General features: G+C 41.7%; 1 protein-coding gene across 2 annotated transcripts; it reads right to left on the bottom strand.

Moving 5' to 3' along the window:
- Window positions 1–70: 70 nt before the first annotated feature.
- LOC105933804 (transmembrane protein 255B) lies at window positions 71–20,756 on the bottom strand. Of its 2 annotated transcripts, none has more exons than XM_012873503.3 (9): window positions 20,477–20,756; window positions 19,682–19,824; window positions 19,523–19,585; window positions 4,891–4,980; window positions 3,977–4,057; window positions 3,614–3,699; window positions 2,354–2,513; window positions 589–735; window positions 71–413 (listed from the first exon to the last, which is right to left on the bottom strand). In XM_012873503.3, exons 1-9 carry the CDS (start codon window positions 20,538–20,540, stop codon window positions 183–185), a joined length of 1,065 nt encoding a protein of 354 aa, XP_012728957.2. In that variant the 5' UTR covers window positions 20,541–20,756; the 3' UTR covers window positions 71–182. The 2 variants fall into 2 exon arrangements, with proteins under 2 accessions (XP_012728957.2, XP_035992473.1); XM_036136580.1 differs by having other exon boundaries at window positions 589–732.
- Between the last annotated feature and the right edge of the window lie 1,381 nt (window positions 20,757–22,137).

The following is a 22,137-nucleotide window of genomic DNA, read 5'->3' as shown; positions in this document are numbered from 1 at the left end:
CTGGGTCTGAAATGAGTAGAAACCCTGAAGATGACGTGCAAAACAGAACTGAGATGTAGTTGTGTGTGTGTGTGTGTGGGGGGGTTCTCTCTACAAAGTCAGCCTACAAAAAGTCTTGTGCTGCGTTCAGCCTCAACCAGGTGAAGACGTCCAACCCTTGTCTCCTCCGCCTCCTCCGCCGCTCAGCAGGCGTACGGCGGAGGCTTCTCGAAGGGTCCGTAGGAGGAACCGTACAGGGCGGGGGCGTTGGGTGTCAGCATGTAGCCTCCGGGGTCCTGGGTGGCTCCCTGGGGCTGTGGCTGGGTGGGAGCCTGGGAGGGCTGCTGGCTCTGGCTCTCCTCAGAGGGGCAGACGCCAGAGCCTCCTTCTGGGATCATCTGGGGGGTAGCAGGGGCCTGGTAGCTGCTGGTGTGCTGTGGGGGGTGGAAGAATAATCAAGAATAATCAAGATAATCCATTTCTTTGTGGCCAAAGAAATGTCCACTGAGATCATGAAGTATTTCACCGTAAAGCATCGAGCAGACTTTCTCTTATGCCTGTGGATTTTCATTTAGCAGAGGACCACCAGGACGACAGAGCTTCTCATACCTGCATGGGTATGGGGTAGTTTGGGTAGGCGGGCAGAGCCTGTCCAGGGGGGCAGAAGCCTGAGTAGGAGAGCATGTGCTGGGTTGGGTTGTACAGGATGTGGGGCGGTGGCGCAGGGCTCGGAGCAACCTGAGGAGTGGGCTTCTGCTGCAGACATAAAACAAACAAAAGATTAGGAAACGAGCTCAACTCTTTCCTGGACGCTTTACAGTTGTTCCTGCAGGTTGTAAAAATGAATTCTACACATGAGAACGTGCTCCCAACATAGTTGGAAAAACGTTTGGACGGATTTGAAGTCGCAGCTCTTTGATTGGAGAGCAGGGGTTTGACTGGTCGACCGTGTGCAGCAGGTCAAAGCAAGATGACTTTGAGAAGACTTTCATTTGTGCACATGTATACATGACATGTTTGCTTTATGTTTCGTTACTGACCCGTTTTTATTGTTGACATTATTTATGCAAAGGTTAATCTTTGTTCTTCTTTTCCCTCTGGAGGAATGACGTGCTATGCCAAATCTAAATGGAGGAGGCGTGGAAGGTATAGGTTCACACCCCGGTTCTCTGAGACAAACCAATTACAGTCTTACAGAAGAAGAGAAGCGTCTTTAATGTCTAAATCAATCGTGCGTCAGGCGTTCAGAACACAAAAACTGAGGGGACTTTTTACACTCTTCCTGAAAAAACAAATGTTTTGTTTATCAAGTCACCTAAATCTGACCGATTGAATCATTTGGGCATCAAAAGACTCGTGAACTCAACGCACATATAATCCCTCAATAATTTCAGGTGCTGAAACGCCACCGAAAAGTTCATTAGTTGCACTATATCTGTTTTTTTTCATCTACTGAAAACCGCAAAATGGGTTTCTCAGAAAAGTTGTATAAAAATGTCTTCAAACAAAATGTATGTAATGGCCACGTGACGACACTCATTGACACCTGACCTGATCTAAACTGAGAGGAAGACATACTTTTGACAGAGGTCTACATTTCATTTATAAAACCCAGTGGTTGTTTGGTGCTATATTATGCTAATACTTTCATTTTCTTCGCCATGTGTAAAGGAGTTATCTTGGGGGGGTTGTTGCGGTTTTGCTTTCACTGAGACACATTTTTGACAAACATTTTAAAGCGGTATGAATCAGAGGTTTTCTGTTCTTAGGGTGTTTTTTCTGTGGCCATTGGCTGCTCGTCTGACCGCTTTCAGTTGACTATACAGAGGAATGGTTTGTTGTTTGTTAAACCACTACACTATGATCTATGAATTATTTAGGCATAAAATGTGTTCAAATACAGCGGTGACGTATTTGAACCTTTTACAATGTTGAAAACACGACTTTCAGCAATACTTTCTCTGTGTGGCTAACGTTTTAGCCCTGACACTCCTTTATTTTTCTTAAACACAGTAAATTGTATGCAGTAGAGAAACCAGGAGGAAAGGGAGTTAAGAGCACTTTAGTTTTACTCTAGAAAAGAACAATTGTTAAATTAGGTACTATTTCAGGCAGTTCAGTTTTCTGAGAGATACCCGGTGAGCTTGTTAAAATAATACATTAGCCATGTGTTGATCATATATTGCAATGAAACAGATGCCTACAGGCAGTTAAAGGTCCAGTATTAAACATAAAACTGCAACATCTGCGCCAGCCACATTTATTTATCTCAGACTGTCTTTTAAGTTTCTTTTTCTTTTTAGGATTTCTGTTGCTATTTTCCCGTCAAATAACCATCATTCGTTGTTGTAAACCTTCTGGGCCTCCTCCTCACCATGTCCTTGTACGCTCCGAGGATGGCGGCGTCGATGATGCCCAGGAACAAGGCGATCACGTTCAGCACCACGGAGGCCCACAGCAGCCGGTGCAGGTGGATCACGTCCCAGCAGCTGCTGACACCGGTGAACTCGTAGTAATGGGGGTAGTACTCGGTGCTGGAACAGGAAGAGGGCAGCTGTGAGCCATGGAGGAGGGGTTTAAGAGTTTTACTTTATGCTTTTATGAACTGCAGGCATCTTAAACCTGGCAGGATGGGGCCTATCTGTGATCAGTAACACTGACAGGTTCATTTCTACCCATGGTATTTAGTCACAGTCTGATTTCACCTCTTTGCTGTGTAAGATTCTGACTTGAATCACATGAAAAAAAAAATTAAAATTCCTGCTGACACGGCAAACAACACATTTGATCATCAACAATATATTTCTTGAACTCTTGATCTTTCTCTAAACTCATAAAAGCACCTCTTCTCAGTGACAGTATATGGTTATATTGAATAGTTAAGGTATTTATCATATAGAAAATACCATTTAGAAAGTACCAGATTTCTGCTAAACATCAAATAATATAATCATTTACTTTTCTTCCTAATGCTCAAGCAGATCAAGCCTCACTCCCATTGGATGTTTTTTTTTTTAATCTTCCCTAGCCTTTACATTAGACTAAAATTAGACTTGATTAGACTTCCTTTCATTTGAAAATCTTCTCCATTGTTTCAGTCATTCACTATGAACTTTGTTCATTTTTCATCAAAGGAAAAAGGTTGTTGACGAGAACTATGACAAAACTTTTTCTATGACAAAATGAACGTTGGGCTAGAATGAAAAAATAGAAACGCCTGTTTTCCAAGTCTTGTGATTTTTTCCCCCCCAGCAGCGGCAGCAGCAGGCCTGATGCTTGTCAAGCTTTCTTGGATTTATGTGGTAGACCTACTCTCTGCGTTTCCCTACTATTCAATCATCACACAGGTTGAGCTCAGGAAGGCATAAAATCCCCCAAAGATTTTTTTTAATGTTGGCACCATCTCTGATTCATGAGCCAAGTCGAGCTGCCCATTTAGGCGTGCAAATAAGCAGCACACAACTCATTTGGGACCAAACATATGATTAACTTCTATATTGTCGAGCTCTCATGCCTCCCCTGGGCTGTGCCGCCCTGGGTAGTGAGCCTCCTCCTGAAAGTTTTACACTTGCAGGAGAAGGCTCACGTGAGTTTAAAAAATGTCGACTTGTTTAAAGACTAAAGGTTGTCTCACTTGTCGCAGTTGTAGAGGTAGCAGCAGTAGCAGGTGTTGCTCCTAAGTTTTATCTTGCAGGCTTTGTTGAATGAGCGGCACGTCACCTGCAGGGAGAGTTAGTGATGAGTTTAACGGCGTAACGATAGTTTGAATTTAGATAAGCAGGTGAGGCAAAGGCGTGTATACAGAGAAGTGTTTCACCGGGTTTGCTATTTAGGTCAAACTCTAAAAACTGAACTCAGCAACAGGATCTCCTCCATGTAGTAACGCGTTTATACCACTAGATGTCACCGTATGCTGTATAAAACGTTCAACAGGACTGGATTTTATAAACTGGAGTCCACACGCGTGTATTGCATGGATGCATTTGAGAGAATGAACCTCATTATAGTAGTTATCGAAGACGTATGCTGATCCACTGCTGTAATAGTCACACATGTCCTCCTGCAAGGGCCGTATGTCCTGAAACAGAGACAAGAGTCAAAGAAAGAAGCTGCAAAATCATGCAAAATCTGATTATTTTTTTATTTATTTTTCTTCTGTTTTTTTCTTTTTGCAGTAAGTTTACACTACAAGACATTTTCCAACGACGTGCGTTTGAGTTGGCGCCCTGCGTCAGCGTGTCACCGAAGCTGCGAGAGGTTTACAACATGCGGCGGCTCGTTTCTGCCCACTGCACTGGACTGCACAGGCCGCCCCGTTATTCTTCACTGCACTTTATGCAGCAGCACCAAAGGTAATAAAATTCATTGTACTTTCCAAGGCCTGAATGTGCAATAGATATGACTTTTACGGCATGAGAACCATATACATATATCTGCAGAGACCAAATAATATTGGATGATCAATATCAGGAGCTTTTAGGGTGTCCAGAAGGAAGGCTATGATCAGCCTATTAGCTATTTATTTGTTTATCCAGTGGTGTTCTGGGGTAGGATGCACATCTAATTATTCAGTTCTCCCTCCCCAATACTTTGTAATAAATAGAATTTTTTTTGTGTGTGTATTTATTTATTTTGTGACACTTCAATCAGGTTAAAAGTCTTAGGAGCCCTCTCTACTCGCCGTGCTGATGAGATCAGGGCATCCGATACGGTGTTCAGATTTCCTCATCTGATAAGTGTGTCTGTGTGCGTCTTGATCAGCAGTTCAGCAGGAAAAAAAAACAAAAAAAACAAATCCTGATTTATGTGAGAGGAGATTTGCCTGTTTTTTTTTTCTTTTTTTTTTCCAAACAAAAGAAAGACCGTCATCAGGATTCACGCCTTCTCAGGAGGAATCTGTGCAATACTTACGATAAACTCCGAAGCGATGATCCCATCCACAATGGCACAGAAGAACGAGGCGATGACTCCGATGCTGATGAAGATTATTGCAGCCACAAGCTTAAAGAGACCGGCACGAAAGAGAAATAAGGAAAATGAGTGATGCCATTTTGTTTTAAAAGTACACCGTAAACATCTACGCCTAAGATTAGCTGTGCAGTTTTCATTTTGTGATCTTTGCCCTGACAAATAGGGCATAGGGCTAGGTAACATTATTAGTACAGTTGTTGACGTAAACGCACATAAGTTTGCGTATTAATTCTTAAATTCTTTCAGCTTCAAAATGACTGAGTTTGGATCGTAATTGAACTTCATCATCATCATCATATTCTATTCACAATCTCACGGTTTTATTTACCTGATTATGCGTCTAATTTCAGACATATTATCAGTCAGCGTTTCAAGCCGACGTTTCCCCATAACACACACACACACACACACACACACACACACACACACACACAATCACACACACACACACACACACACACACATCCTCTTTTTAAAGTACAAAGTGAGGACCATGCCTCGACTTCCATAGCCTTCCTTTCATTTTCAAGCCTTTATATGGCCTAACCCTGAAACCCACCCTAACCTTTACCAGTATATACCTAACCCTAACCTGAACCTAATTGACACCTTAGTACTGAACCTAACCCCTAGCCCAGATAAAAAGTGAGGACCAAAAAAAAAACAGTCCTCACTTTACATCAAAGTCCTCACTGTACTGGTAAAATGAGCAAAAACATGTTCTAGCTCAGCTGCAAGTACAGGAACCGACACACGCGCATTCACACATGCAGGTAATCTTCACATCCCCGCTGGTGTTTGTCCTGATTGGCTGTCTGCGGCGTCTGGGCTGCAGGATGATAAAGGAAATGTACGGCTCCTTCCCCTGCCAGCACGTCGGAGCGTTGTGGCTGATTTACAGGCGGTTCCCCCGGCGTGCGGCACAGAAGGACGGCCCTTTGGTGGCCGTGAGGTCAATCTAATTCCCTCTATCTGCCACGCGCACAAATCCACATCCTTCCCTGCTCCCGATCACTGATCAATAACCTCTAACTTGAGCCCTTTTCTTTAAAAGCAAGCGGTCTAGCTCCCGTTTCCACACGAGTCTTTTACACTGTGAGGGAACGGCCATTTGGTGATTTCGCCCTCTCGGCCCCGCAGACACAGCTGGTGGATCACAGATGTCTGATCATAAAATTTACTAATCAGCATCAGTTACAGACATTTAAATCGCCCCACAGGACCAACGCTTGGTTACAGAAACATTTTTTTTTTTTTTCAAAACGTTGGCACGAGTTAGTCATTTTTCTGATTTGTAACTCGGGTGCTCAAGAAAGATCTATTTCATTTAGGTTATTGGATTAGATGTGTTGCTTTTAAAAGATTAACTGCGCAGCGATCATTTAAAACTCAGCCTGTCAGAAACCTTCCATTATTAAAGATGAATGAAAAGTTTACCCACATCTATCTGTAAGAAGTGCGGGGCTGATGACATCTTAATGTAGGCTAAAACAAACATAATTAGAAAAAAAGATCTAAACATAAAATGCAATAATACAAGTTTGGTTTTTGAGCAGCTACACAAGTTGGTAGGTTGACTTGTGACATTTTAACGTAGTAAATTCCTTAAAGTCCCAGATTTGGTCATTTCATTACATCACGAATGGTGTTAAACCTGCAGGTAACAGAGATATTGTATTACACCCCGCTTTAACATTGCTGCAGCTTTCTCCCCAGCTTTATCCTCACTTGCATGTGTTGTTTCTGCTTTGTGCTGCTCGTTAAGTGGTGCAAAAAATTAGATTTAGTTTGTGAAAAGAACCATCAGTCAAGTCTTTTGCTGTAAAGCGGTAAAGAGAAAAGTGCTGCTCTGTGACGCAGTTATCAGTAGGAGACCGCTGCCTGGACGACCTCAGCATGGACAACCTGGGAGAAATCCTGACATCTGGTCAGGGCGGGACCGGGACCCAAGCAGTCTTCTGTCATTGTAAAACAAGGGCTGTCTCAAATATTTTATACAAGTTCCTGCAAATGCTGTTTTATAAGCCTTCCCATCCTCATTACTACTGTGTTAGATGGTTATTAACATACAGGTATGCAGTTATTTTCACTAAGGCCCATGTTAGTCAATGATGTCATTGAAACTAACACATTTACTTACTAATGTGTTGTGATCCAGCATGTCAATGACAGCAGAATCCAAGTCTTCACAGTAAAAGATTAGAAAATAAAAACATCCCTATGTTGAATCACCCCTTAACGAGGTGGAGGGGTTTAAGTACCCCTTCGATCCTTAACGAGGAGAGGACGTTGTCTCAGGCTTGGCCTCTGGTAGCTATCAGCTATCAGGCTCCTCTCCTGTGGAACCAACTCCCAGTTTTTGAGGCAGACACCCTGTCTACTTTTAAGACTAATCTTAAAACTTTCCTTTTTGACAAAGCTTATGGTTAGAGTGGCTCATGTTGCCCCGAGCTACCTATGGGGATGTGCTTCTATGGGCTTAGGCTACTGGAGGACATCAGGATCTATTTTTCTCACTCTATCGAGTTCTACTGTTCTTCAATTATGCATTGCTTGCTGTCATTTCTGCTTTAGCTTTCTGTTCTCTCTCTCTTTTTCTTCATAGTAGGTACACCTGGTCTGGCGTTCTGTTAACTGTGACATCATCCAGAGAAGACAGATCACCCGCTACTACCATCTAATGTAGAACAGATTACTGGATCAATGTGTGCTTCTGTGCTTTTTTGTTTCTCTTGTTGTGTCTCTGTTCTGTCTTCTCTAACCCCAGTCGGTCGAGGCAGATGACCGTTCATACTGAGCCTGGTTCTGCCGGAGGTTTTTCCTTCCTGTTAAAGGGGAGTTTTTCTTTCCACTGTCACTTCATGCTTGCTCAGTATGAGGGATTGCTACAAAGCCATGTACAATGCAGACGACTCTCCCTGTGGCTTTACGCTTCTTCAGGAGTGAATGCTGCTTGTCGGGACTTTGAAGCAATCAACTGGAAATTTTTTACCAATCTGTATAATCTGATTGAATTTGACTTTGTAAAGTGCCTCGAGATGACATGTTTCATGAATTGGCGCTATATAAATAAAATTGAATTGAATTGGTAGGGTCTCCATTTGTAAACTTGCTTGGGAGGAAGGGTTAGACCAAGAGGTGGAGCACAAGAGGACGATTGGTTGGCTGTCCAGTCCACATGTGTGTTGTTGACTAAGTGAAAGTCTACAAATGGCCCCTTTTAAGTTCTTTTTGGGGGCCATCGGGTCCTTGTATGCTCACATAGACATATGTGGCTTTAGGGCCGGCGCTGCCAATTGGAGCTGGCGTATCAGCGTGGCCGCCATCTTGGATGGGTCCCTCACGCAACCCCAGTGCATCTTTTTGTACGGAGGAAGCAGTATGCCGAAATACTAAAAGAATCACAACCCTCCATATTTTTATCTGATTTTCCTAAGGTTTGGTTTGTTACAAACGGCAGAGATGTAACAAAAACGGATGCTGTCACACATTAAAAATATGTGTTTACATGATGAAATACCATGTTTTTTGTCCTTTAATAACGATAGGCATACGGTATGACATAAATTCTTTTTAAATAAATTAATAAATGTAGTATTTTAATCAAAAACAACTTTGTTCATTTCAATTTATTTCACTCTCTTACACACACGTACAATCCTACGTATGTACACACAAACAACTATAATTTCTTCATATTTTTGCATACTGTGCATGCGCGTGCAAAGGCTTGGAAAAGGGATCTTTAACATTTGCAGGTGATTCCAGTGTCCTGCTTGTAATTGGGAACTGTCTTGCATAGCTTCTTGCATGTTCTGGTACGGTGTATCTCCAGGGTACTTCATTTTGCAAAGTGATGCAGCCTCAGCTTGTGAAATACAGAGCAAACAAATGCCATGAGCGTGAAATGATGGTTCACCGGGTAAAAACACAACATGATCTGTCCCGCCTGATCTACTTTCAGCAGTGTACCGGTTATTGCATCCATAAGTGGCATAACATATGGGATTGTTGCTCTTTTGCTAGCCTAGAGTAGAAGAGACCCATCCAATATGGCGGCGATGCAGCATAGACGCTCCAGCATGTAATGAGACGTCTACGTATGCAATGTCCATGATATGCAACAGCAATGTCTTTTTCTTCGTTTTGGGCATGTTCCTCGGGTGGGTTGGACTTTGCCAGAAGAACCCGTGGCCCCCCGATGGACAGGTATCAGGGCGTAGTCATGCAGAGGAGGGTCTGTCATGTCTAGGAACCTCAGGATCTCATCTTTGCTTTTTTGGAGATGAGATGTCGCTCTGCAGGCCATGATCTTCAGTGTCCACTGGAGCTGGTCACAGCTGAGTGTGAGTCAGCTCCTCTAAAGTTTGTAGCCATGGGTCTCAATCAGAAAAAATGTAGACGGTTGAAAACCAGCCTTCACTTCAAGCAGAGGAGATTAAATGTCTTGATTTCTCCTTTTCGTGAGAGATGGGCAGATGGAGCAGGAGATGTACGATTGTGGAACCAGCTGCGGTAATGTGAATCCCGGAAAGAGCTGAGCCAAAAAAAATGAAGTTCTGTCCGTATTCTGACCCTCACCTTTGGTCACAACATATGGGATGATGACTGAAAGATCAGAAATCCTGGATACTAGCAGCCAAAACAAGCTTCCTCCATTGGATGGCTGGAGTCACGCTTTTAGACCGGGGGAGGTGCTCCGTTATCTGGACGGAGCTCAACGTCGAGCCGCTGCTCCTCATCATCAAAAGGACTCAGCTGATGATTTTTTTTTTTGGGTGTTTTTTCTTTTTTAATTTGCTACGTCATCAAAATGGCTGAATTTAAATCAAAGATGAGGTGACTGCAGGAAAAGCATAGCTGTCTAAAATCTGCTTTGAACTATTTTATGTCAGCACATTTTCTGGCAAACAATATTTTGTGATTTGGTAAATTGTCATCTGGAACTGAAAGTTTTATGCATTCGGCCTTTCACCAATGCCCCACCTCTGTGCTCTCACTGACATTTGCAGACAGATACACACACCTGTTGTTTACTACAGCCTTATTACCCCTCATTGTGGTGGGGGGGGGACGTAAAAACCCCTGACCAAGTAGAAATCTCCAGGATAATTCCCGTTTTAATTTTTTGTGCTTTAGTTTGCGTCAAATATAAACAGTTTTTCCTTTGTAGAATGGTGCAAAAAAAATTGTCACGCCAATCGATCTGGTGGAAAACGAGCAGGAAATGTCAAAGGCGGTATTTTATCAAGATTCTGAAATACATTTTCCTCCGAGAAGCGAACAAAGAACCAGGCTGAGGAAATGAGCTCTTTCTGGCTGGCTTTATCTGCCACTGGTCCAGATTCTCCACTTCATTAGCGGTTCTAATGACTCCACTTTTATGGGCTGCAAGTGGGAGATGAAGCCAGCAGCTGAGACAATAGAGCCCTGACAACTGCATTACTTCAGATTACCTTGGCAACAGCTGCCAGCACATAAAACATCTTTGCTGCTCAAACCCCCCGAAGCTCCAGTACAACTCAGTAATCATATCCTGCATAAGATTAAACGCACGCACTCTATTGTTGGTAATCTATTCGTAGGAGTTCACGCTACTTTCTTTTCAAAACTTTTCAAACTTTATGTAAAAGGAAAATATTTCTTCTGTGCTTTTTGTCAACAAAAAAAACAAATTTGACCAATTAATTTTAATGTTAGCCATACATAGTCAGCAGAGACACACTTTACAGTCATATCTAAAGGCTGTTGACAACTTGTTTACTTATACATCCATCCATTAACAGAATAACTTAAAAAAAATCTTATATATTGAAAACATGATATCATGTCACGAGATCAAAGCTTTAAAAACTGTTTTAACTTCATAACATTTGCATTACATAGTTATAAAACTATGAAGCCCTAACTATTAACCGCAAAGGCAGGTATCCTCCACGGTCCGTGTCGATAACCTTCCCATGGGAAACGTACTGCACGCATTTGTTTCCCTCACAAAAGTGACGTGGAATACAAATTTTACGTATTATTATGTTTGCTTGGCTCTCTAACTGTGGCCAGGGTGCCGTTTATAAGCCCAAAACTCGCCATCGGTCTGTTGAACCATAACCTCTAGAAACCTCTACAAAAAAACATGGAAGGACGTCGAAACACGGGCAAAGACACACTTTGATCCAACACTAATGACAAAACAGATGAAGACACAAAGAGGAATTTTATGGCCTCTGTAAAGATAACTATCAGGTTATGCAACTAAAGTCGCTGACCGCTGCAAGGTCTTCCTCCGCCGATTGGTCGGCAGTCGTCCAATTGTGACCGCAGCTGGCCATGTCGGTAATAAGAAGTGATTGTGCCTCGGCCTGTTGGGTAAAATACGGCCCTTTTAAAGTTCAGCTCTCTGAACCGCAAGGTGACCACGAGGACTTGCAGTGCGAGAGATACGGGCGGTAACTAAAAAGGAGATGCTGCTGCGGGAGAGAACATGAGCTACATGAAGCGTTTAGTCATAAAGAAATCTCACGGAGCACCAGGGCAGCGAAGCCTGTTATCAAAGTGGCTCTGGTGACCAGACAGAAAGGTTGTTACTCATCTTCATCCTCCTGTTACAGGAAAGGCCACACGGTCCAAGAAGCTCTTATAACATTAAACTAAATCTATGGAGAAGTACCAGAGATGAAAAAACTCAAAAGCTTTACTCTACAAACATAACTGGGCATGTTCCTGTAATACTGACCCCTCTATGGAAATATGAACGCCGAGATCAGGGGGGAGCGTTAGGGTTAAGAGATTTTTAGATGCATTGAGGAGCCTCAATCTAACTTTTCTCTAACCTCAATGAAAAAAGTCAAATGTCTATAAAAGCTGGATGTTATAAATGTAGCTTCTTTTTTGAAAGAAAGTCAAAATCACTGCGATAGACTGGCGATCTGTCCAGGGTGTACCCCGCCTCTCTCCCACTGAGCTGGAGATAGGCACCAGCAACCCGCGCGACCCCAATAGGGATAAACGTGTTAGAAAATGGATGGATGTATAGTCAAAATCTTTATCAAATAAAATAAAGAAAAAAACATTTTTATCTACAGTCATCTTATAAGACTTCAAACACAAAATATAGATTCATCAGAAAAACCTGACACAAAATGAATGTAAAACTGTAATATTCTAATAAGATACTTAGCTGTATTTTCCTGTTTGTTGGAGACTGCACTGATAAAGCGAAACTGACTGTGAGGTAGAGTAAAGAAAACCATAACAGACAGTTTAATGTCACCTTATTAGTCAATCGAGTCAGATTAAAATTAAAAAAATCAAAAAATGGTTGGTTTAATCATTAGATATGATAAATCTAACCACCTCTGTTAAAAAGCAGAGTTTAGTGACGTGCGGATGATTTCAGGGATTTTTCCACCTTTAATCTGACCAACAACCCGCATAACCCCATTAACAACAAAAACTAGAATCTTTTAGGCATAAAAAAGAATTAAAATAAAACCCGATAATCTGGGCAAACACCATCATAGAACGAGAAATGTCTCGGTATTCAACACTAACCATCTAATCTATGTCATTTGGTAAATAAGACTCAGCGTACACCGGTCGTCATTTGAAGTGCCTCTGGTTGAGCCCACATAAAGTTCTGATGTTTTAATAAGTTCTTCCGCACATTTTCTTGTTTGCATCTCACAGCCATGGTCTGTAGAGATCTCCTGGTCAAAAAGCATCAGTCAGGATGAAGGTATCTGGGTGTTTCCATGGCGAATGGATGAAGAATACGGTGAGGTTATCAGGGGGAGAAAATAACTGTGGCGTTACCATGAAGTGGACATGGTCGATGAGAAGAAAACTGAACAGGGAGGCTCCAGGAGGCCTATGGCGACATTAGTGGCAAAACGGGGCGCATGTCTCATGAAGAAATATGAAAATGTGTGAAAAAGTGTTACGGTCTGATTAAAGGTTGGGCTTTTAGGCCTTAATCCCTAAAGACTTAGACTTAGACACTTTATTTGTCATTTTGTATGCAAAGAGTGCGTACAGAACAAAATTTCGTTTGCATACAGCTTGAAAAATCACAGTAAATTGCAGTAAGTTTCAGGATAAGATGCAGTAGTAATTTATGTAAACAATTGAAATGTTAACAATGTAAACAAAGCAGGGGAAATAGACAGTGTGCGATTCACAGTGTACAGGTGAGTATTAGAAACATGCAGATATACGAATGTTGTACAGTGTCCATATTGTGGCTTCAGCAGTTCAACAGTCTGATGGCAAGTGTGCAAGTGTGCAATATACGAATGTGGAAAAGTTTGGTTAAAAAAAACAACACATCACCAAAACATACCGCCGCCACAGTGAAGCATGGTGGCGACGGTATCATGCTTTGGTTTTTCTTCAGCAGGAAACGAAGTCTGCATCAAGGTGGGCGGAGTTCAACTACCAGCGTATGTTGGTACAAAACCTCAAGGCCTTTGCTGGAAGAGCAGCTCGAAGAATGGCTGCACCAGGATTAAAGATTAAAGGTGTGCCGTGAGCCCAGCCCTGAATCTAGCAGAGGACGGACGGGTCTGAAGAATAGTGAAGAGGAACCAAGACAAGATGCTCCATTCTGACAGTCCTACCGAACAAGACTGAGTCTTTTAATCGAAAATTAAAGGGCTTGTAAACAAAGTTGTGTAGGATTTACAGACTTTTTTCATTTTTCAGTTTGTTTTACAGCTGAGAAGTGCTGCTCATACGTCACATTAAAGCCGGAAAAAGATTCGAAACGGTTTCATTTTATTTTACATAACAGAAACCAGGGTGTTCGCCGGTAGTGTGTGCACCTTTAAACTATTTTACAAGGTTTGTAGATCACGTTATTTATGATATTCTAATCTTGTGTTGTGGCAGGGCTCTTTTATTGCCCTTCGTGGTGTACGCTTTGTTCCGCCTTTGCAACCGGATCTGCTCAGCGTCACCTGTGAAACTCCGGCATGAATAATAAAAAAAAAAAAAGCGTGAACAAGATACGTCGGTTTGTGTCATGCAGTTCATTACATTTTTCGAGGGAAGCAGGAAATGTATGTTCGGCCACAGCAGATAAACCCATCGCGCCGCTCCGTGTTTACACTTCATATTAACGCCTCCGTCTGCCGCTTTACGAGGTCAGAGTAACCAAAGGGTTGGAGCGACTCAGGAAACGAGAGAGCGGCCTCGGGGGCTCTCGGGTATCCGAAACATTGTGCTGCGGATAGTTGTTCTCCTCCGCGGTGCCAGCCGGCTCTCGTGTTACCGCGACGGCATCGGATGCACGGGGAGAAGAATTAGACACCAGTGTGGGACCGAACATCGTCCCTCAGAGGAGACACCGTAGACCGGCGTTAGCGTGCCGGCAGTCACACTATTAAAGTTTAAAGAACAGACGAGGGGGAGCGGTGCCAAGACGCTGCAGGTTTGTTTTCTTTGTTCACACAACTCAACAACGACACAAACAAGAGTCAGAACTCAAGCAAATATTCAACTGGCTGAAAATCTAATGTGACTTCGTCTTTGATAGCGGCACCGTTAGACAGATGCTTTGTCGCACCATGTGTGTGAACGGCAGCAGGAAGAGTATCTTTGGCGACGGCATTAGACATGGTACACTGTCCCACAATGCGTGTTCATGTGATCTGAAGCGGGCACACAACACCCCCGCTTGCTCCATGAAAAATTCACAGCGCCCAAACTCAGGTAGCACAGCCCAGTGGAGCCTCCAGAAACCTTTCATAAGGGGGGCCCGGATGGGGCCACTTAAAGTCTTAGGGTGGCCCTGAAACTAAAAGGCATAATTTCAAGATTTTATTCTACTGTTGTAGTAAAGCTGCCTGTAGAAAACTATCAGAAAGACTTAAGTAAACGCCTACTAACATATTTTGGTTCATTGTTTGATTTTTAATGTTACTAATGATCTAATATGCATTGACCAATTACAGTACATTTTGAGTAGAACAACAATTACTTTTTGTGAAACTATAGTAGGTATAAGGTGTACATTTTTTATTTATTTAAAAACAAAACAATTACTGGGGGAAAGTAGATACTGGCAGATACAAATAAAAGCGTGATACAAGGTCAAGAAGAGCGGCTGCCTTGCTGGCTGTGCATAAAATTTACTCTGGCCAGTGGAGTTGCCAGTGGGGTGGCCAGGACATGGCATGGGGGGGCCATGGCCACCCCTGGCCACCCCACTGGTGACGCCACTGGCACAGTCACGTTGAAAGGCACAGGGAACAAGTCTCTGTTAGGCCGAGAAAACCTCTAACGAAACATTTTTAAGAAGAATAATCGTGGGAATTTATAATTACGGTCAATTTTAAAGATGATAGATGGATATGAGATGTTTTAGAGACTTATGAGAAGCAGCTGTGTGTGTCTCGTATGAAAAGCGCTTAAATATAATTAAGCGAACATTGCAGTTAGGATTAGTGTTGCATTGATACCGATACCAGTATTGGACGGGGCTCCGATCCAGCACTAAAATGGTGGTATCAGTATCGGCGAGTACCAACAAATAGGGCACCGATACCATTTTAATGTTTGTATGTCACTTGAACGCAGCCTTCTCTCTCTCGACTAGTATTATACATGTTATATAAGTTCATGAAAGTTGCACTATTTTGGCATTTGAGAGCCAAAAAAGAGATTATTCAATTATTAATGTAATTTTACTGTCTTACTGTTGCACTACTATTATACATGTTTTAATTTCACGAATGTTGCACTATTTTGGCCTATGAGAGCCAAAAGTTTATTCAACTATTGTCACCCATTCCAGGTAGGCAATAAAAAGTTCTACTAACCTATAAGTAGTATGCAGTTCTTCATATATACACACACTCACATCAATTTCAAACAGATTGTATCGGTATCGGCCAATGCTGCACAGCCAGGTATCGGGTATCGATATCGGGGCCAAAAAATGGCACTGGCGCAACACTAGTTAGGATCATTAATGTTTATCTTGTTTTTTGTATTTGTTTATTATTACATATTAAATGCTCGTTTTTGGCGAGCACAATGTCTTTCAAGGTAAAAATGTATGACTTAAGTTCAGCTTTTAGTTTTACCACTTTAACTACAAAACTCAAGCAGCAATTTTCAGCAGCATTGACATTAAAGTGTAGGTTTAACTAAAAGAAAACTTTATTGTTCTCTTAAATTAAAGGTGATAGTGAGTTACTAAGGTATATGTGTATTTCAGGAAATTAGCTGAATTTACTTTTGAATTGGAGAATGTAAAATCGACAAAGCACTTCTGAGTTTTCCATAAATTTTTCCCTCTTAGCTCAAAATCTACAGAAATGAGGAAAGTGATCAAAAAAGCAGATATATGATTATGATATATTATTATTAGGGGTATAACAATACATTGGTCGACTTCGATATATCAAATAAATGATTAACAATCCAATGATGCAAAATGAAAACATTGATCCATATTGTAATTTTTTTGAGGTACACCTTTATTTTGAAATTCACAAGGCACTAGACTATAGTGAACAAGTGATTTAATATTATTTAGTTATATGCAGAAGAATACTGTTTTTTATTTAAATTTCTGATACCTGAAAGAAAGTAGAAAATAAAATGGTCAAATGACTTTTGTGCTTTTTTTGTGGGTTAATATCAATGTAATTAACAATGTTAGGTGGGCAGATGATATCGCAACATATCAATAGCAGAGTTATGAAGTTAATATGATGGAAATAGCTTCGTGACAGACTTTGTGATATCGGACATTTTTTTAGCATCATCCAAACAAATCCATATAACATTGTATCGCTGTAAAGCTGGTGATTTACACCCCTAATTATGAACATAGCTGTCGGTATTTAGAGTTAATTTCTCTATTTGACACCATAGCAAATCATGAGTTGATCGTAGTTCATGAAACTGATTTATGATGTGATTTCATGTGGGTAAACAAACCTTTCTTTTTTGCTCACACACACTAGACAGATGAGACAATTAAACTGTAGTCTTTGTGGCATGGAAATAACACACTCATGGCCTGAGCGTATTATTCTCATTCGTTGTTTATCAAATAAAGATACAGCAGCCCAGACTGGGTCAGTTTAATGTGTGGATTGAAATAAGTGGGGCAATTAAACGTCAAGAAAACGTTTCCTAAGTCATCGGAGTCTCCTCCAGACACAACGGGGTGTCATGCTGAGTTTCATCTGCTGTAAATGTGATACAGACAATTAAATGTCACGTAACACCTTCTGCTTGCTTTTGGCCGTGTAGCTGGAGCGTCTTTGACCGTCACTATTGTCACAAACTGGTTTATTCTGGCATCAGGCCGATTCTGGTTTCAGACGGATTCTGGGCCGGTTTGCCAGCGCCTCTCTTTATAATTTTTCTCACCTCTGCGACCATTTGAGCTCTAATTTCTCTGATGTCGCCCTTAAGGAATTATGGACCGGATCATTTTTTTTTTTTTTTTGTTATAGCCTTGATTTACAATGTTATTTGTGTTCCTTTCTAAAAAGAAACGGATCTGTGCGAGCAGCTGGCCGATACTAATGCAATTCCCCCTCTTGTCATTGAGGTCCGGAGACAAATTCTCCCGACCACAAATCCAGTCACGTAGGCTGACCTGAGCACGAGGTCCATGAACTCATTACGCTGCCATCGAGTAATTTGATTTGCCTCTTGCTCACAACAGAGCAATTTCCCGCAAAACAGTTTAGCAAATTTGCAAAGTCTGTAATGTAATCCTGTAATTTATGTTATATGTGTCCTGTTTTCCAGGAACAGGGCCTTGTTTTTAGATGATACCTCTTCTGGAGCTCAGGAAGCCACAATAACTCATCTTGACTCAATACGAGGAAAGTTTTCAATGTGACAAAACAGGATTTTGTTTCATTGCACACTTGAAATCACGTGACGCCGCCGTGTCCTATTTTATTTGTGTGATAGAGCAGATTATAACCTCTCAACGGGGAACTTGAGACACTGAATAATCTGAGTTAAAATCAGCGGTAAAAATATTGGACGCTCGACTGAGAGGAAGAAAATATCTACAGTGCTGGGCAAAAAGATTTCTTTTGTCTTTGCTTTTTTTGTCCCACTTATATGTCTAAGGTTATTGAACTAATTTTAATATCAGTCAAAGATAACCTGAGTAGACACAAAATGCAGTTTTCAAACAATGATTTAATTTACTGCCATTTAAAATTTATCCAAACTACCCTACATGACAAAGTGTGTCGAATCTTGATACAGTGTGCATTAACTTGGATTTTTTTATGTTTGTTTTTTTATTTTGCACAAGAACCATTTACAGGCAGATCTGCAGAGTCAAGAAGTCGACTAAACAGAACCTGTCAACAGAACCTGTCTGAAACAACTCCAAAAGCAACATATAACAACATGATGTGATCTGGAAAGGGTCCCAAAACACCAACATACAAATGTAGAAAACATGAAACAGTGTTTAACCTTGGCAGGAGTGTCTGACCTAATAAAATCACTCTAATGGTGCACAGATGACTCATGGGGTCAAAATAAAAGACCCAGAACTACTGCAGGCCCCACTCAGCTCAATTAAGTTCAGTGTTCATGGTACGAGATGAAAGAGAGGCTGAGCAAACACGGCAACCACAGGAGAGAGCCAAGGTGAAAATGCCGCTGCTGATGAAAAGAAATAAAAGAACAGAAAGGTCATTTTGAAATTTGCCAAAAGACGCCTTGATAATCCCAGAAACATTTATCAAAGTCAGTTCAATCTACAGTGTGTGATGTCCATCTTATGTGTCTTTGAGTTATGTAGTAACACAATGATCCAAAACACACCGATATTTTCACCTCTTAGTGGTGAAAATAGGGGGTTTGGGAATGGCCTAGTCAAAGTTCAGACTTAAATCCCATTAATATACTGTGACCTTGATCAGAATCAGAGTATAGACTAAATATCGAGCCAAAACCTCCTGATGTGGCTGAATTAAACCTGTTCTGTAAAGAAGGAGTGGGACGAGAGCTGTTATTAGATTTAGGGGACAAATACGTTTTCACATTGGGTCAGATTGTTTTGAATGGATTTTTACCCCCTAGAAAAGCGACATTATAACTTAAAAACTGCAGTTTGTGTTTACTGGTGGTCTTAAAATGTGTTTGATCTGAAACATTTAAGTGCGAGAAAAAAAGCAAAAACAGAAGAAATCTGTAAGGAGGAATACTATTTCACAGCACTGTAAAGGAACGTGGGTAAAAAATGGGACAAGTCAGGTTATAAACAACCTTCTTTCCAACAAAAAAAACCAATAAAATATCAAAATGAATAATGACAGATCTATTGTATTTAGTAAAACGCGAGACTGACGAATAATTGCAAAATCATCTCTGAAAATAAAACTAACTGCTATCTATTTTAATGTCTGTCAAATTTACTGTATCTATATGCTGATCTTAGGCAAACCATGCCTGCATGTTTTTGACAGTTTTAAGACTTGAAATATAATCGAGGTCTAATATAGTTCAGCCTTAGATGTATTAAATAAAAAAAAATATTTTATTGTGTTTATTTGAAATGGTTTTAGATACACAAACTCACCATGGGTCTGCGGTTTTCCACCAGGTGGATGCCAACAATTCCCAGAAACGCTCCGAAACTGAGCTAGAAGCACAAAAACAATGTTAGTGTTTAGAATTTAAAACCCACTGGACCCTCACCCACATTTTTTAAAAAACAGTGAAGGTGCCCATCACTGACTGTGATGCCGGGGTAGTATCCAGACACGGGCACGTTGTCAGTGCGAGTGGCCGAGATGAGACCGACGGTCAGGACCACCAGAGCCAGAGCCAGCAGAGACAGGGTCACCCACAGCGCTGTCTTCCCTCTGCGTATATACAGTCCTGATAGAGAGACAGAAACAGGCAAACAGAGAGGAATATTTCCCACCAACCCTGAAAACTCAGATTCTGACCTAAAGCTCTTACATAATGAGAACATTTTTGCATTAAAGTGCATTTTAAATACTGATAAAGTGTAATTTGGGGTTAGAAAGTGACATAGTATACAAGTAAAGTGCCTCATGTATTAGTATGCTATTACACACCAGTATTGTACAACCTGTTATGTCTGATTCATTGACTGTTGCTCTTGATTTATTTTTGCAACACCATGCAGGCTTGGCTGCTATTTTTTTACAGTGGGATCCAGTTAATTTGTTGACTATCAAGTTTATTTTTTTATGCAACCTTTGCAGTAATATTTGTTGAGTTAATGCAGCAGACAGGAGCAGAACGTTTCCCGCCTCGTAGGAGAAAGTAATGGTATAAAGAAGGTGTTCCCTGCGTTTATTCTGCTCATTTTTTTTTTCATGTACATGTGGAAAAATCTGAATATTTTTCATGTGGAAAGTCTCCCCCCAAACCTAAGCGTGCTTTTCCTTTCATGCAAACAGCCAGGCTGACCTAAAAAGGACACGCTTGACCCGATGGGAATGAAGAAACACGCTTGACGTTGGGAAGGATGCTCATTTTTTTTAAGTTAAGATGACTTTACCTGCAGAATCCAGAGTTGCTGCGGCTGTTTGCTGAGCCGTCTGCTGTGTTTCAGGCTGCTGCATGTTGCTCCAGTCAGAATGAATGAGATCTAAAAAAAATAAAACACCAGACCAGGTGGCTCCTCTTGTGCACTGAACTGACTCTGTTTCGCTTCAAAATAGTGTCCTCATCTTCTTCCACAAAGAAGACACGGAGGGTTTTTACAATCCACAGATCTGGAGGATGATCGGAGGAGGTTTTCCTCACAGCTCACTCTGTGTAAGGTCTGCAAGGTTCAACTTTACTTGTAGCCTGAGAGGACGGGAGTCGCAGAGTGAGAGGAAGGATGAACCAATCAGCTCCCTGTGCTCACCCCAGCGGTGAATTATTCAAATACTTAACTTACACAAGCTTCGGGTTGATTTCTGCGTTGAAATGACTTGTAAAGTGTCGGAAAAATATACATTATTGGGTCAGATGTAGGATATAATAAGGCTTTATGAGGTTTCCATGCGTGTGGGACGTTATAGAATAATTTAAATATGAGTACAGCACCCCCTACTGGAGAGCACGTTTCAACAACATCTTTAGGCTGCTCAAAACACTTTAACTGGATCTCAACTGGAAAGGAAATCATGGAACAGAATCAAAACCATGCCACATCGTTTGATGGATATAAACATTTATGAGGGCGTAATCCAAAGTCACTGACAAACTGATGCAGCAGGTTTGTCCAGTTTGCTGAAATGTCGTTGCAGCGACTCAAAAATGGTCCTCAGGAGTTTGTGTGGCCCCCGGGTGTTCATATGCATGCCTGACAACTTCAGGGCGTGCTCTTTATGAGATGATGGATGCTGTCGTGGGGTATCTCCTCCCAGATCCTGACCAGGACACCGCTGAGCTCCTGCACAGTCTGAGGAGCAACCTGATAGCGTCAGATGGACCTAAACATCACGTCCCAGAGATGTTCTCTTGGATTTAGGTCAGGAGAGTGTGGAGGCCAGTCAGTGGCGTCAACCCCTTCATCCTGCAGGAACTGCCTGCATACTGGACCAATCATGGACCAAGAGGAATCCAGGTCTAACAAAAGGTCTAACAGTGGGTCTAAATTTTTTTTATCCTGATGGCAGTCAGGGTGCCATCGTTTATCCCATATAGGTCTGTGAGTCCCTCCATGGAAATATCTCCTCAGACCAACACTGACCTGCTGGAGGTCTCTTTGTAGGACTCATGTTCCTCCTTGCACAAAGGAGCAAATACCGGCCCCACTGATGGGTTACAGACGTCCAACCACCCTGTCCAGTTCTCCTAGAGTAACGTATGTCACCTGGAATCTCCTCCATGTTCCTGAGGCTGAGCTGGGAGACAAAGCAAACCTTCTGGCAACGGCCCATATCGATGTGCCACCCTGGTGGAGTCGGACTACGGCGACTTTAGGGTCGAGGTATCGCCTCACGGCACCAGTAGTGACAGTGACCCTGATCAAAAGCAAAACTACTGAAAAATAACCACAAAAAATAAAATAAGTGAAAAACATATTTGTGGCTTCCACATGCAAATTCAGTCCTGTTTTTCAGGCTGTCTCACTGTTGCCCCTTTAGAGCCCCTGTTATTAGTCTCATTGACACCAGAACGGCCGACACTGTTTAACAACCCCCTCTACTACCGAGCTGACAACAT

This window comes from Fundulus heteroclitus, chromosome 4, assembly GCF_011125445.2.
Source record: "Fundulus heteroclitus isolate FHET01 chromosome 4, MU-UCD_Fhet_4.1, whole genome shotgun sequence".
Classification (NCBI taxonomy): Eukaryota; Metazoa; Chordata; class Actinopteri; order Cyprinodontiformes; family Fundulidae; genus Fundulus; species Fundulus heteroclitus.
The sequence above is the reverse complement of the archived record's forward strand: the minus strand, read 5'-3'. Positions and strand labels throughout refer to the sequence as shown.